This window comes from Festucalex cinctus, chromosome 10, assembly GCF_051991245.1.
Source record: "Festucalex cinctus isolate MCC-2025b chromosome 10, RoL_Fcin_1.0, whole genome shotgun sequence".
Lineage (NCBI taxonomy): Eukaryota > Metazoa > Chordata > Actinopteri > Syngnathiformes > Syngnathidae > Festucalex > Festucalex cinctus.
In genome coordinates, this window is record NC_135420.1 from 25488769 (window position 1) to 25505899 (window position 17131).

At 37.3% G+C, this 17131-nt stretch overlaps 2 protein-coding genes across 4 annotated transcripts; both read right to left on the reverse strand.

Moving 5' to 3' along the window:
* Positions 1-1243: 1243 nt before the first annotated feature.
* Positions 1244-7844, reverse strand: abhd17ab (abhydrolase domain containing 17A, depalmitoylase b). Its single transcript, XM_077534972.1, has 5 exons — positions 7270-7844; positions 5779-6140; positions 3871-4065; positions 3524-3703; positions 1244-2605 (listed from the first exon to the last, which is right to left on the reverse strand). Exons 2-5 carry the CDS (start codon positions 6132-6134, stop codon positions 2392-2394), a joined length of 945 nt encoding a protein of 314 aa, XP_077391098.1. The 5' UTR covers positions 6135-6140; positions 7270-7844; the 3' UTR covers positions 1244-2391.
* Positions 7845-11059: 3215 nt separating this feature from the next.
* Positions 11060-17113, reverse strand: LOC144026784 (AN1-type zinc finger protein 5). 3 transcript variants are annotated; one of them, XM_077533781.1, is made up of 6 exons: positions 16965-17113; positions 14967-15167; positions 14612-14726; positions 13170-13303; positions 12739-12843; positions 11060-12049 (listed from the first exon to the last, which is right to left on the reverse strand). In XM_077533781.1, the coding sequence occupies exons 2-6, from the start codon at positions 15124-15126 to the stop codon at positions 11901-11903; spliced, it is 663 nt and encodes a 220-aa protein (XP_077389907.1). In that variant the 5' UTR covers positions 15127-15167; positions 16965-17113; the 3' UTR covers positions 11060-11900. The 3 variants fall into 3 exon arrangements, with proteins under 3 accessions (XP_077389907.1, XP_077389909.1, XP_077389908.1); XM_077533783.1 differs by lacking the exon at positions 16965-17113 and adding an exon at positions 16749-16935; XM_077533782.1 differs by lacking the exon at positions 16965-17113 and adding an exon at positions 15568-15837.
* Between the last annotated feature and the right edge of the window lie 18 nt (positions 17114-17131).

The following is a 17131-nucleotide window of genomic DNA, read 5'->3' on the forward strand; positions in this document are numbered from 1 at the left end:
AGCGCCACCGCTAGGACACATTTGAGACTCCATCAATAAAGTCAACAACGGTAGCCTTCCTTACGAGCTATATTCGTAAAATAATAATAATAATAATAATAATAATAATAATAATAATAATAATAATAATAATAATAATAATAATAATAATAATAATAATAATGTTACGTTGTTAATAAAAACATGATAAAACATAATAAAAGGAACGTAAAGAGACAAACTAGTTTACAAGTGTAGACAGTTACTGTACGTCAAGGATAGGCAACTGGCGGCCCATGACCACATTCTGTTTAATGTCGTTTAATAAATAAATAAATAAATAAATAAATAGGTGTTCTATTTTTGTTAATATTTTTAATAAACTCCCAAATATTCTTCCCAAACAGATAATACACATTCATTTCCCACAAAGAAACATGGGTTAAATGGGGACAAAATCCCGATGAAAAAAAAAAAAGGTATATAACAAATATTGGGTATAATTTTTTTTTTTTTTTAAAGAGAACATGTTCAGCTGCGAACTGTGAATATGAACACCGGGTCTTATACTGCCCCTGCAGTACAATGTGAGTAGGCCTAATACATTTTTGTGGATTTGGAATGACATTCAGGACAAACATAATAATCAATGGTGTTAAAATTTTGAGGGACAAATTCCAACTCCACCTGCATTTGGCAACATCGCCATTGCCGTACATTGCCGCCATCTAGTGGTAGGGAGTGTCAACTGAGGGTGCTTAAACAAGGGAAAAACAAATACATTATTAATAATAAAATACATATATTAATAATTGTTCTCAATACACTTCTTCAAGTGAATGCAGTACATAAGGCTTAGCTATACCTATTTTTGCACCCTCCTATATATGGCTAAATCCAGTGGGCATTTAATCAACAAAAAACTACAAAGATAACCGTATTATTAGAGGGGAAAAAATGGTGGATGTTCGTACAATAAGAAAATACGTGGCTCTAAAATTAATCCCTAAAAGGATTGCAGAATGCCACACCAGCTTGTTTCTGTCGTGTGTAATGCAGCTTAACATCCATCTGTCAACATCTCCTCACGTTGTCCTTACAACAGGCCCTGATTAGACCCTTTAATATGTATATATATATATATATATATATATATATATATATATGTCAATTTTGGAATGAGAGGAAGCCAGTAAGAAAGTTAGTTCCCTTTTTGTAGTGTCATTGAGGGGAAAAAAAAGGATCAGATTGGAGCAAGCGAATCTTCATTTGTTGATTTATTAAACGTTCTTCCTTCATGTTGGAAAGCAGCCACGATAGAATGAAAGTCCAGGAGCCAAACCAAAAGAATCATCTTTGTCATGTGAGTCGGTTAGTGAAGAACACAACTTTGGTTCATACATCATGAAAGCCTGAAAGATAGCTAAAGTCCCAAGAGTGGTTAGCACCGATTTAAGAAAAAACAACAACATACAAATCAAACATAATTCAAAGCTTCCCGAGTGCTTCATATGGACAAATGTGGTCTTTTCATACACATTCGGAAATTAAATCCAACGGACTGAAAACATTTTTGGTTTGATGGTCATCGGACAAAGAAGAAAACACAAAGCAGGCTTCGAGGTAGACCGGCGATTCCCAACCACCACGTGACCGTGGGAAATTGTCTGAAAATGATCATTTAGTCACAACACTAAACAAACGTTCATCAATCTGTGCCTCGTGACGTATGTATAGTGGCAGGCACGACATTTCAATGCTCTTCCACTAGATGGCAGAAGATACAATCAACCTGCCATTCATAAAAAGCAAATCACTTTCAGGACATTTATGAGATCATCATCATTTTATCATTCATACTTTTTGTGTCATTATTATTTTTTTTTTTGTCTGGTTTCACGCTATTGAGAGTTTACGAATATCAAATGTACCGCCTTGGCTCAATAAAGGTTAGGAAGCACTAAAAGTAGATGACCTCACACTTGACATCATCAAAAAATGGGAACACCTGAGCAAGGAACAGATTCTTCATTTTACTAAACAAAGCAACTTTTTAAAAACAGTTTTTATTCATTAAAATCCCTTTAAATAAAAAAATTGTAGACAGTGGTACCTTGACTTACGAGTAAATTTTCTCGATTGAGGTGACTTAATTAAACTCACTAATGATCTTGATTCATTTTTTTTAAGCAGCGTAAATATGTAGTAAAAAAAAAACAAAAAAAAAACTAAACGTGTCATTACTGAATGCAGTGTATTATCCGTGTGTTGGATATGTGCAATTAAGAGCAGCTCCTTGCATGCGTGATCATTTTGTCGGACTGTCTGGCAAAAACACAAACTAAATTGACAGCTCGTAAGTGGGTTCCCGAGTGGCGTAGTCCCTTTTTTTGCCGCAGCCGTCCGGCGTCCTCAGGCCAGCTCGTGCCCGATGAAGCGTCGCAGGCGCTCCAGGTACTGCGAGTAGAGTTCGATGTCGTTGTGCCCCGCCCCCTCCACCCACAGCGGTTCCACGGCCTTGGGGCAGAGCTCGAACAGCGTCAGGCCGTGCGAGAAGTCGATCACCTCGTCCTCGGTGCCGTGGATCACCAGCACGGGGGACGTGATCTTGGACACTTTCTCGATGCTGCCGGAACACAACACAACACTTTCAGGATTTCATGCTTGAATTTTTTTGTATTTATTGGTAATTTTTATGTCGTGTTTTTTTTTTTTTTTAATGGTGTAGTTAAAGCGCTATATAAAAAGCAGTCCATTTACCATTTTATTTTATTTACTCATTTTTATTTTTTTATTTTAATGTTTCGTATTTTTTAATTAATTGTGTTCATTTATTTTTATTTTAATGTTTATATTTTGTATTTTTTATTTTACTTTGTTATTCATTTTTAGTTTTTTGTTAATTTATATTTTGTATTTATTTTAATTCATTTTATTTTTATATTTACATGTATTTTTTAATTTTATTTTGTTATTCATTTTTAGTTTTTTGTTTTTAATTCTATATTTTTTAATTATTTTTATATTTTGTAGTTATTTTAATTTTTTTATATTTTGTACTATTTTAATATATTTTAAACTTTATTTTTATTCATTTTTACTTTTTTAATTTATTTTTTTAATTTGTATATTTTTGTATTTTTGAATTTTTATTTTTGAATTATTTAATTTATTTGATATATATTTATATGTATTTTCTAATTTTATTTTGTTATTAATTTTTATTTTTTTATTTTTATATTTTGTATTTTTTAATGTATTTATTTTTAGTTTTTATATTTTGTATGTTTTTGTATTATTTTGAATTTGTTTTAAGTATTTTTTAAAATTTATTCTTAATCGTTTTATTTATTTATTTGTATTCTTATTTTAAAAACATAATATTATAGTACACAACCTAATTCTAAAACTATATTACTGTAATATTTAAAGAGCTGAACGAGGCCAAAAACGGGACAAAAATCCACAACCTTCTCCGTAGCATTTGCCAAAAATGGCTTCGTCCAGCAAGTATTTGCAAACTGTTGGAGCGAGCGCGACTGACTTGGGGAAGGCGTCGAAGCAGTACGTCTTCTTGGTGTCGGGGAAGGCCACCCGCATGCCCGACGTGAGCGGCGAGTGCAGGACCACGGCGGCGCACTCGTAGCGGGACGCCAGGTCCACGGTGGGAACCGTGCCGATGCTCTGGCCGTACAGGATGATGCTCTCGGGGCTCACGCCGTACCTGAGGGACCAAAAAATACAAATAAAAATGTCTGGAAAAGCCTCCTAGAACACAAATGGGTGGTGACAAAGTTGTCAAATGATTTTTCTTGGTTTTCCTATGGCAAAAAAAAAAAAAATCCATTTGGATAGGGGCGTGTCCACTGGGGGCGAACGAAGGCGAGCGACCTGGTGCGGAGCGCGTGCCAGGCGGCGTCGATGTCGGCGTAGAGGTCCTTCTCGGTGGGCTTGCCGCCGCTGACGCCGTAGCCCGAGTAGTCGTAGGAGAAGACGTTGCAGTTGATGCGCGTGCCCAGGCCCAAGTAGAAGCTGCTCATCTGGCCCAGGTCCACCGCGTTGCCGTGCGAGAACAGCACCGTGAACCTGCGCGCAAAAAACAAAAAAAACAAAAAAAAAACACTCAACCAAAAACGGAAACCGCCAAGCCCAGTTTGGGCTCATTTTGCTGTGACACGAGATCGGTTCCTTTTCAATTGATTTCAACTTTGTTTGAATAGCAGAAAATGGAAAACAAGTGATTTAAATTGCATTTTATCTTTTTTTCTTTTTTTTTAATAAAATAGCAGCCTGCAAGATTGCACTTTGTGAAAACATACACTAATAAACAGAATGTAAAGAATTTGGTTGACATTGCTGCAACGTTGATGCTAGTTTCATTGAAGGTCGAAAGGGGTTTTCAATGTGGACTACACTTATATAACTATATTTATAATAAAAATTTATTGTAATAAATGTCTAGTTGACCTATACTAAAGTTTGAGTTTCTTGTGTTATTTTGTTGCATTAAATTTTGTTTTGCATTAATTCTATTTTTTTTTTTTTGCAATAAATATTACTTTATATGCATTTTTTTTAGTTTATTCATTTTCCAAGATTTCTGATAATTTATTTAGTACCATAATACTGATAATTATATAATACATTTTATAATTCTTTAGTACCATCATACAAATTGCAATAATTTTTCAGTTGACCTAAAGTTCGAGTTTCTTGTGATATTTTGTTGCATTTTGTTTTGCATCAATTCTAATTTTTAATAATATTTATTATAAATATATTACATTATATATACTATAATTTAATAAGTATGACTTTACATTCATTTTTTATTTTATTAAATTTTCTAAGATTTCTAAAAATAATTTATTTAGTACCATAATACTAATAATTCTATAATACATAATTATTTAGTGCCATAATACAAATTGTAATAATTTTCTAGTTGACCTATACTAAAAGTTGTTCGTGTTATTGTGTTGCATTAATTAAATTTTTCTGCACTAAATATTACTTAATATTAATTTTTTATTTTATACATTTTGTAAGTTTTTTAAAAATAACTTTAGTATTCTTGTTTATTTTTATTTTTTTATTTTAGCAGCATTACCAGTACATTATTTTATTTTCAGTAAGTTTATAATTGTTACACATTTTCTAGCTCGATTATATATTTTTTTTTACATTTTTATTTGAATGTTTTTGTCATATCTCTTCTCTATTTTATTGATCAATTTTCTATATATATTTTTTTAATTCTCATTTTATAGCATGTTTCTCATTTTTTTTACTTACAACAAACAGGGAAAATAAAGAAATAAAATATCGACAAATATCGGATTTTTTTGGCTGAAGACTTATTAATATCGATCCATTGAATCAAATTTAAAAAAATAATAATAATAATAATAAATAAAGAAAATGAGGCTTTACACTGATCTGATCAGCTGGATCGGATTGGCTGATAATGCGCATTTGATGTAAAAATCGGTGATCGGTTGTCATGTCATCATTTGCTGATCAATAAATGAAGTCATTGATTAGATACGATCAATCACATGCAAATTTGGACTATTTGTGGGCCGGTACCAAATCCCTGCGAGTTGCATGTTTCAACTGTACAGTATTTAAAAAAAAAAAAAAAGAAGTTGTTTAAATAATTTGAAAAGATCTACTGATCACATTTTTTTTTTTTTTTTTTAACTTATTGATCGGGCTCCTAATCATATAAAGCCTGATAAAAATGGTTCAATAAGGGTTGTGAAAACCGGTTGTAAAACAAGATTTGGTTGAACGCACCTGGAATTGGGAACGCAGCGGATGTACATGCAGCCGATTTTGTTCCCTCGGCTGGATTGCGCAAACGAGACCTCCACCGTGTCCAGCTCGCGCTGCGAGTACTGGAACTCGGCGCGCTCCGTCAGGTGGAGCCTCCATCTCGTCTCCGGCGAGGGCGTCGGCGGCGAGGCGCGAGCGCGCAGGCTCGACGTCCCCCCGCCCGACTCGGGCGCGCCCGAGTCCGAGCCGGCTTCCGGATCGCGGATGAAGGCGTACGTGGGCTCCGGCGGCAGGAAGGCCAGCTTGGCGGCGATCCGGCTGGGGCACGGCGGGCAGCAGAAGAGGCCGCACAGTTCGCTGACAGACAGGCCGTTCATCCTTCACTGAAACGAGAGGCGGCAAAAGTTATCGTTCCAAAAAAAAAAAAAAAAAAGTTCAGGATTTGGGGAGGGCGGATCCCATGAGAATAGATTTGCCCTTGAACTGAGCCGCCGCATTCTTCACATTCGAAAGCAAAGCAAGAGCAATCTGGACTAAAATGACCTTGACATGGTGGAAACAACAAAAGCAAAAAAACAAAAACAAACAAACAAAAAAATTATATGGGATATAATCAATAAATACAAACAATTACTCTCAATAGATTTTTTCTTGAGTACATATATTTTTCTGACTACAAACACGAGGTGTTTTGTGAATGAAATGTGTTGGAAAAAATAAAGTCTAGCTAGGGGGGTGCAATTAATCAAAATTCAATTACAATTTCAATTATTACAACCCAAAATTACAAAATCAGCATAATCATAAAAAAAAAATGATTATTAATACTCATTTTTGAGTCGTTTAAACTTACACATTTGCACCTTTTTTAAATAAAAAAATAATAATTTAATATATTTCGTTTCATCCAAAAGGAGCTTGCATAATTATATTGTTTCAAATAATGTCTTCATTTTTTTTTTTTTACGTTTAAACATTTTCTTGTTTTGCACCAAAAAATAAAAAATAAAATCTTGCTACTGCATACTATGTATTTTATTTTTTTTTTAATTTTTTTTAAGGCCGATTCCAATTTCAATATTTGGCGGAATAAAATTCCAATCACTGTTAAATCAGGTGAATTATGTAAAAAAAAAAAAAAAAAATACTTTTTGCCCCCTTGACGCTTTTAGTATTTCTTGACCTTTCCAGTAGAGAGAAAACCAGCCAAAATTGGGCTTTTTAGGATTGAATGTCATTATCTTTGTTGCATGCTGTAATTTGCCAATGTGTAAAAATAATCAAATCAGTAAAATATAAATCCTTTTAAAAAAAAAAAAAAAAAAAAAAAAAAAAAAAAAAAAAACGACCGATTTTGGCCGATTTTAAGGAGAGCGATTGTCAGACATGTTATCTGTCGGGCCGAGTTGTTTCCCACCACTGTCACGAAACGAAGAATTTGAATGAAATGTGGGGATTAAAAGTAAGAAGAAATCCGTGTAAATAAAACCTTAAATAGAGTTGTGAACTTACCTGTTTATTGGAGTCTCTTTGCATGAGCTAATTTTCAAACGATATTGCTGAAAAAAAAAGGTCTCCTTCCTGAATTCCGTTCAATGACGTGGAAATAATTATTCACCGCATAACTTGGGACTCAAGTCCTACTGCTCTCATCCATTTTGTCAATAGATAAATGAACAAAAAGGTATATCCGGAATTCAAGCAGAAATGTCACAAGGTTGTAATAAATAAAGCAGCGAAAATGGATGAATGTGTTTCGGATCCTGTGTGCCAATGACGTCACAATGGAGCCCAGATAATGCTGATTTGTTGTCCTCGTGCCAGCTAATGCTAACCCGGGCTCAGCGCTAAGTAGCAAGGAGACGACGGTAAACCGGTTTAAAACAAGCAAACAACAATGTTCCTACGGAGACAAACGAAAGCAAAAAGAGATTGGAATGCGGTCTCCAAAGCTTGTCATTGTATCTTGGTTAATGTCCATGTAACAGCTGCGTCTCCTCTTGTCTCGGAATTTGTCTTTTTAATCCATAATCGTTCGTATTGTGTTTTGCCAAGTTCGCCGCATCCGGAAATGACAGCTACCGGATGTGACGTCCAACATTTTTCACGGGACATTTAAGGGAAACCTACCGAGCAGGCTGCGTGACGAATTCGTATTAATTAAATAAAAAATAAAATAAAAGAGAGAGGAGGGCCAATTTAAAAACATGTCAAATATTTTTTATATAATGATGAAAATAAAAATTCGTACATTTTCAAATTGTATGTTAATTTCATTACGCTCACTGAAACAATTTAAAAAGTTCAAAGTTTTGTCTTACACATGTTTATAACTTTTCTAAATTAGATGAATATGATTACAATTTAATATATTAACGGAATTTTAAGACATAAATTTAAACCGGAAGTTGACCCAAAATACTCCGACTCCAACAAGGCCAACACCTTCGTCTTTTAAGAGTCATTAAAGTTCTATTTTTTATTTTTTTTTTACCTTTTTCTACATCAATAAAAACAAGAACAACTCATTTAAAATAAACTTTGTGATTTTATTGTTTTTTTGTACTTGAACATGTCATACAATCCTAAATCTGGAAAAGAAAAAAACAAAATGAAAAGATATCTGGTGGTATTTCTGGAGGGGAGGAGGAAGGCGCTCTGGCTTGGAGTGCCAAAAAAAAGGGACAAAAACAACTAGCACTCTGGGAACACACAATTTCCATTCATGTCCATTAGTTCAGTTCTTTTTCCTTCGGACAAAATAAATGAAATTATCTTCAGGTCTCTCGTTCTCTTATCGCCAAATTACACCAGCTGCGTGATGATTAAAGACAAAGACAGAATTTTTTTTTAAAAACTATTAAACAAAAAGTAAGGGTATTAAGATTATTAGGGCTAACAGTCACTCACTTTAAGCTTGCATTCCCTGCTTAAACAGTCAATTCAAAGCTTTAGAATGTATAATGTATATAAATTGTGTTGGTTTACATTCAATTAACTCTTTATTTGAGAGGAAAAAAATTTAAAAAAAAAAAGAGGGGGCGAAGATAAAAAAGGGGGTAAAGGGGTAAAGATCCACCACAAAATAAATCGTAACTTGGAAGGGGCCCCAAAAGGAATCCGAATGTTCTCAACCTGACACTTTGCTCGGATTTATGATAAAAGGCCAATCATCCAACAACAGCACATTGAGCTGGTCCCTCAAATGTTAGTGTAGGAACAAAAAAGCCCTCTTGACCATCTTTTCAAACAGCAGCAACATCACTATGCTACAAACGGAATACAAGATGGAGGATAGTATGTCATACGATGAATGCACGTGGCCTGCAGGAGATCATTCGTTGTACTGTAGAAGAGTGGTCGGATAATTACGCAAAGTCCTTAAATGCACTATTCCATTAACCCTCACACTTTTTTTTTTCTATCCGGCAGCAGCCATATCATATTTACATTAGGGGTTAAAACATTTGTTAAATTGGACCTGCAGTTTGCAGCCATGCATTGTGCTACCGCTATGTGGCTCATTGGAACTGGCTACAAAAACTGTAACGTGTATGTTAGGCAGCACACATGCATATGATCATTATGATTATATCTTTCAAGAAGCAGCTGGGGGGGGGGGGGGGGGGGGGGGGGGGGGGGGGGCGTCCACTTGGTTGTACAAGCACACACGTAGACACTATTCACAAAAAAAACAAAAACTTTGGCATATTAGGATTTCGGGTGAAATCTCCAGATGAACCGAAAATGCACTATTTATCTCGTGATCTTAAAATGGACCTTTTAGACTTTTCAAAGTAGCAACTTGTCCAATGCGTCATTCATTTTTGCACAACTTTCTGGTCTCCATTAAGAAGCTGAAGAGACAAAAATATCCGTTTTTGTTTATATCCTCTCATGGCTGTAATATTTTGCTACGAAGTTACGCTAGCTGGCTAGCTTGCGCACGAACAGGCTTGCTAGTAAAAAGTACCTCGCAACCACATCAGTGAAAAGTAGGTCAATGATTGCCGTTTTAGCCACATTAACCCAAAAAGATTATCGTGTGTTTGAATTTCACCCGAACGCCTACTATCGCTAGCATTTTTGTGAGTAGCCTATTTGTAGCAATTTTTTTTTGCAAGCCGGGTCAGTTTTCATTCAGCACGTGTCAGTGGTCTGCTGGTGCTTGGAGCGACAAGGAGCTTCACTCAGTTGTTCACAAAAAAATATATAAAATACAATAAAATAAAATTAACAAAAGGCCATTTGAAAGCAACACGCCGCGCCTTTAAGAATAAAAAAAAACAAAAAAAAAAAACTGAAAATGACCCCAGATGCTGAACAAAACTGAGCAGGTGCGCCACACGCTTCTTTAGCCTCTTTCACACTGCACTGAAAAGATTTAAAAAAATAAAATAAAATTGTTTTTGAATTAAGTAATGCACATAATTTATTTTTTATTTTTGGGGGTGGGGGGTTAAATCTGATTCATCTATTAATACAAAAAATAACTGAAATTAATCAATTATTAAAATAATTGATAGTTGCAGCCCAGTTGAGTTATGTGCTAAATGTTTGTAAAAATGTACCCATTTCTTTTACTTCACTTTATGTAAATATGACATTAGAATCTTACAATTTTGTGCCACCTGGCCAATATATTATTGTATGTTTTAATACTTTTTTTTTTTTTTTGCACGACTGGCTGTTTCTCCAGCAAGAATCCAAAACAGCTAAATTCACAACAGGTGAAAAATATCCACGGACGAGCAGGTTTGTGCCTGGCAGCAGAATCATGGACAAGCAGAGAATTTGACGTCCTTGAACATTTTTCATGGCTCAATCACCCGTTGTAAATTTTGACCATTCAGCTCCTTGTTAACTCATTCACTGCCATTGACGGAAAAAGACGTCAAATGATGCATTTTTTTTTTTTTCTGGTCTGGCAATGAATGTGTTAAAGAACAACTAGTCGCACAACTATAAGTGGAAAATTGAACAGCGGGACATGCAATCAAACGGTCAAATCAAGTTCATCTCAAAAGTTGTTTGCCCTGGAAGCCAAATATTGAAATTGAGTGAACGCAACTATGTACGTCGTATGTGCAGACAACAGAGAAAATAATCATCTATTAGATAGACGTGAGTCAAGGATAATTTTGTGTGAAAGAGGCTCAAAGGCGTTTTCGCTTGTGCTTCTGTCCCCGAATGACCTTTTCGCGCAACTCAAACGGCTTCACTAGTCAGAGCTTATGTACGTATGGTTTCCCCCTCCTACTGCAATGGTTATACTGTATAATCAAAATGGAATTTGTTTAAAAAAAAAAAAAAAATGCAAATCTGCCGCGATTTGCCGACCCATGCTGCCAAATCCTCCAGCGGACCCACCAAATGATCAAAAAAATAAATAGAATGCAATCACACAAGCTAACTACAATATATTAATATAGATCTTCTGAAGTCATACGTTCATTAAAACAGAAAAAAAAAAAAAAAAAAAAAAAAAAACATATTCAATCACTCGGTTAAGTCAAGTTACACCTGCTCTCCCGTTCAGATAACTGTTCATGCACCCTATATAAGTCAATATATCAAAGAGAGACATTGCTGGAAAAATGCTGAGAAAGTCCAAAAATGTGGCGATTGAGAAAGTTGGGGGTGGGGGGGCCAATTTGACGGTTGACATCATTTTTACTGGCGGAGAATAGAATCTGAAGCCCTTCGAAAAAGGTCTCGCTGATCTCCCCGTTGGTGTGGAAATGACCTCATGATCCGTTCTTCTTTCTTCACAGGGATGGGAAATTAAAGAAAAAAAAAAAGAAAAAGAAAAAAAAACATACCCCCTGAACGACAAGGAATTTTAAACGCCTCCCCACAGCATGTCCGAGCCCCTGCTGCTCTTCTCCCACACTCACACTCTCACATACAAACACAATCATACAGAAAAACACTCAGTCACTAGTGGAGATGCTAGTAAGGGAAAAGTGTCTGGACAGCGGCTGCGAGTGCGTTGCCCCTCCCCCCCTTCCCCCCCCCCCCCCCGGCTTAAGATCACCATGAACGAATGAAGCCGTGATATCGGGTGTCACCGTTGTTGTTGTTGCCAATTGTCAAGAGGCGTCATCGTCGTCGTCGTCGTCGTCGTGGTCGCACTCGAGTCTTCATAACTTCTGGATTTTCTCGGCCACCACGATGGGGTTCTCCTTGCGTATGCGGGCAGCGGCAGCGCTCCGGTAATCGTAGGGACAGTCATGTTTGTCGGAGTAACGGTGGATGGCACAGAACAGGTTGCCGCAGCGGCAGTCGAAACCTTGCGGCACAGGAAGCAGAAGATTTGGAGGTCAACATTCGGGTGTATTTTATGTTTGAAACGGAGAAGATAAATTATGGTTTACTGGGCAATGCACTTTACCAACTGTGCCACCGAGCAGTATCAGACACCCGCTAATGATGATAGGTTATATGTACGGAAGTGGGGGTGGAAAGTGATACTTCGAAAGCTCAATGTCTGTCTCATTGAAAATGAATGGGGAAAAGTTGATATTAGACATTTAAAATTGTGCAAATATTGGAAGTAATGTGGAATCAAGACGATATAAACCATCACGGGAGGCGTGAATTTTTGAAGCTAGTTGAAATTTGAACAGTGTAAATTGTAAGTATTATGTGGGAGCTGTTAGGTGGCAAAAATGTGTGGAGAATAAAAAAAAAAATCACAATAATATAAGAGAGACAGCCACAGTTGATAAACGAAGACATGACTTCAAATGAGGTAGAAAAAAAAAAAAATCCACTCTGTGAATCGCTCAGGGTCGGGAAATTGATTCGTTATTGATTCCTTTTTTATTTTATAATTATTATTTATTTTTAAGAGATTTGTTATTGATTCATCGATTTTTTTAAAACCCAGCCCGAACCATATAAGGTAAGGCGTGAGGAGAAAAAAAAAACAAAAAAAACACACAAAAAAAAACCATGCAAAATCAAGCGCAGTCTTACCAGTGAGGCCAACTTTCTTCCGGCAAGAAAAGCAGCGGTTCTTTTTCTTGTTTTTATCAGGAGTCTGCTCGCCATCAGAGGTCTGTGCAGCTTCTCCCGCTGGCTCTGTCGAGACACAAGGAGCCGATTGTCATTTCTTTGTGAAAGTCGCGGGGGGGGGGGGGGGCGGTCAAAGTGCAAATTCAAGGAGTCGAATGCAAAACAATTTCAACTTTATAGCCGTCAAGAGCCATCTTGTCTCGTTTCTGTGAGTCTCAGTTTGTTTGTTGACTGAAGTGCTTGGGACAAAATAGACTGGAAAACTAACCAATTACTACTTTCCTATTAACCGTTGTTTTCGTGACATTATGAGATTACTCACATTCTACAGTTGGTCGAGACGTTACAAACGGGTCGTGCGTACACTCCGCTTTAGGCTCGTGGATTCGTACCTGAGGTGCTGGACGATTCCTCTTCTTCGGCATCATCAGCCTCCGCTCGATCCGAGTCGACGGCTCCCGAGTCCTGGGAGATGCTCATGGCCGTCATCTGTTGAGTTACTGGACTGGCAGAGCCAGGACTGACACTACAGCGACGGAAGATTGCACACAAGTGTTACATTCGTATGGTGAAATGTGCCATCCATACATCCGATTATGACTTTTAAATGAATCATTTGTTTCCCTCGTTATACTTTGACTTTAATAGCACAATGTTATGGCTTTATCTTGGGGGAAAAAAAAGAATATTCTTGTAAGATGGTGACTTTTTATCCTGACAAAATAATTTGATGTTTTTGGAAAAAATACAAATTTAAAATTTCAACTTTTTATTCCAGAAAAACAAAAACAAAACGTGTTTGGTCTTAACTTCATGATTTTTTTTCTTGAAAATAGTCACTAGTATATTTGGTAGCCATGTTTAACTGTTAGAGTGATTTTGCACACAATTTTGTATTATAATTATGCAGTGTTCCATTCCAAAAACGACCTGCAATAATGGAAAGCCCCATTAATTAAAAAAATAATAATAATCCCGTTAATTATCGATATTTTTTTCCATTTATTAAGTTTTGGTATGATTTTTACTTCATTATAAATGTTTTTTCATTTATTTTCTTTTTTCCATTTAGATTCACTTTTTCCATTAAGAGTATGTTTTTTTTAATTTACTTATTACAGCATACAGCAAAGTATATATATATTTTCATTTATGTTTTTTAGTTTATTATAAATGCTTTTTCATTCATCATGTTTTTTTTTTATTTACATTCATTTTTTTCCATTAAAAGTATGTTTTCTTTTATTTACTTATTACAGTATATAGCACAGTATTTATATTTTTATTTATTATGTTTTTTCGTTTTGGTATGATTTTTAGTTTATTATGATTGCTTTTTCATTCATCTTTTTTTTTTTTCCATTTACAGTCATTTTATTCCATTAAAAGTATGTTTTGTTTTGAATGTACTTGTTATACAGCACGGTATATATTTTCTATCTCCAGAATTGAATGTCGTGGAGGGACGGGACAGACGCCGTTAGAATGGTCTCGTCGAGACGAATCCGCGGATGCCCTTATGTCCCCGGTCGGGCGTAGGGTTCGAGAGATATGGCCGCGCAAAGACCAATAAAATAAACCAAAAAGCACGTTGCCATCCATGCTCTACTGTAGCACCTTTGAGTGCATATTTTTATTTTTTTTTTACACTTTAAAAGGCGGTGTTTGACATGGTGAGTGACATGGGTGTCAGTGAATGCGAGGTTAACCGTCTCCTTGTTCGGTGACTTTTTTTTTTTTTGCCACCAAATTATTTTAGTCATTCAATTATTCATTGGAGCGGCGCCAAAGAGGCTCTGAGAATCTGAGCGATGAATGCACAGGCCATCCCCACCTGCATGTTGCTTCGTCGGGCGAAGTCCGCCCTGCCGCCTCTGTGACGGGCGCGGGGGCTGTGCTCTCTGGAACCACATCGGCAGGCCCCGGCATCCCTGACGGCGACGTTGCAGCTGCGCGGGGCACAGAAAAAAAAAAAGTCTCAATTTCACATCACGTGATGCTCTTTTACGCTAATGCCATCCGATACAGTGAATTCCAACCGCTGGAAAATGATCTCGTTCCGCTTAACTCATTCACTGCCAGTCCAGGGAAAAAATAATCTTTGACGTCTAAAATCGTCTATGGCAGTGAATGTGTTAATTGTTGCAAACATTATTGATTTATTACAAATGTAGCTTTGCTCTTCCTACCTTTCTCCCCCGGGGGACTGGATCTCCCCCCTCCCTGTTGTCTCTGTAGGTGTTCCTTGTAACAGACCGAGCACATGCCGTTGGTGCGGGGGTTACCGTAGAAACCGCATCCCATCGTGCAAAGCATTGGCACCTGGGTCTGATTGGTCTCCTGAGCCATGCTCCAACAGAGAGGGTGAGGGGGGATGGGAGTGGATTTTCCTGGAGTTTGGGGAGAGGGGGGGGGGTTGCAAGAGTTAAGTCAAGGTGATCCACGCTGAGTAACGGAATGAGTCGACTGGGCTTTGGAGTTGTTAAATACAAACAACTCCAAAGTCCACTTCATACGCGCCACAACTTAACTTTGCGCAACTGAAAAAACGCTTGAGTGGGGGTGTGTTTGGGGGTCTTTATAGAGTGAAACACTCCACTTGGGCACTATTTACATAGCGAGAAATTGCAAGTTTGCCAATGTATACGCAAAGGTAAAGTCTGCATTGCTAATTGTCATGCACCCTTCCACCCATTGCATGATGGCACGCATGTATTACCAATTGTGTGCAGCGGGATACAAAGTGACGCGTTAAGTCTAGTTGGCGCTTTCCGCACGTTCGCACTTTACCTCGTTCTCTGTGTCATCCGGGCCCCGCGCTTTATCGTACAGTACACTTGAAGCGAGACAACAAAAATGAGCAGACTTCACCTCCAAGTTGCCGAGTGACGTCACCAACACGCAACGAGTTGTTCATTTTTTTTTTTAGTCGGGCTGTTTTATTTTAAGCAGAGACAAAACTCCAACCGGCCTGCGAAAATGGACACGTCGTTTCCTCGCGACAAAGCACAAGCCGTCTTATTTAAACGAATAAAGGGCCGTGAATTAAACATAACGTAAAACGACTCTAATTCAGTGAGCGGGGTGCCCTTTCTAACAAACAAGCTGGGGCCATATAACATCATAGCTAAATATTCCTGATATATTTATCTAGTTATGTTAGCCTTCAGCTAGTTTTTTTTTTTTTTTTAACTCTACCCAGGTTATTGTTCATTCAAACATGAACCAAGTAGCACAACCTGATGAATCGACAAGTGGGTGTGTGTGTTCAAGGAAATGGTAATATAGTGTTTTTCTTGAAGTAAAACAGGATTTGCCTAAAGCCAAAGTTTGTGAACTTATTAGAACTCAACGGGGGGGGTTAACGTTAGCTAGTAACAGTGTCGACAAAACAGCAAGTTTAACGTTCGAAAAGGAAATGCTTAATATTGATGCTATCGCTTGTTTTTCTTCAAGTAAAACTGGGTTCGCCTCAAAAATTCAAGCTTTTGCACTTATTTGAAGTCAACCAGGGGTTACTTTTCATTACGTGTTCGATGCTAGCTGTGACTATGAATCATAAAGTGAGTTAAAATAAAACATTTTACATATCATAGTGTGTTTCGTTCAAGTAAAAGCCACACAAGATATTTTTAGTTCGCTGTCAATTCTATTAAAAACGTACAAATCGAGCAAGTTGGAGAAAACGGTTTACGGTGTCGCTTTTGGGCGCTCAGAAACAACAAAAGGAACACATACAAATGAACATGTTCACCAGCGTCCTAAAATGTCTTCAAGGTACAAAAAAAAGGTTTAAAATAAAGTGCTTTTAAAGCTGAGCCAGTGTGAATGAGCGCATTGAGTTTAGTCGGCAGCAGGAAACAATTGACGAGAAGTGGGGACCGTAGCACAAAGCAAACAAGCCTCTCGGAACAAAAAAAAACAAAACAAAACTCATTTTTAATCTTATATGTCACTCGGCGGAATCTTACGGCGGATAAATGTAGACAGTGAGAAAAAACAATCTCATCCGTAAATTCCTCTTGTGTCGAAAATCGAACAAAAGCCGTGTTAGCCGCCGACTAGCGTTAGCACGGATGCTAACGTAAGCGGCCAGACATCATCAAGGTCTGCGGTTTCCATCAAGCAAACGAACATTCACGCCGAACGAGGACTTTCTTGGGCGGGTCGAGCGGGACGACGGGTACCTGGGCGTCACGGTACCGGCGGCTGTCGACGACCTTGGGGTTGAATTTTTGTCGGGAGAAGTTGTGCGCCGAGCGGCCTCCTACGCTAGTGCGCGAGCTCCCGACATTGGAAACAACCAGCATGACGTCATCCCCCAGCAACACAAAAAGTAAACCACCGAACAATC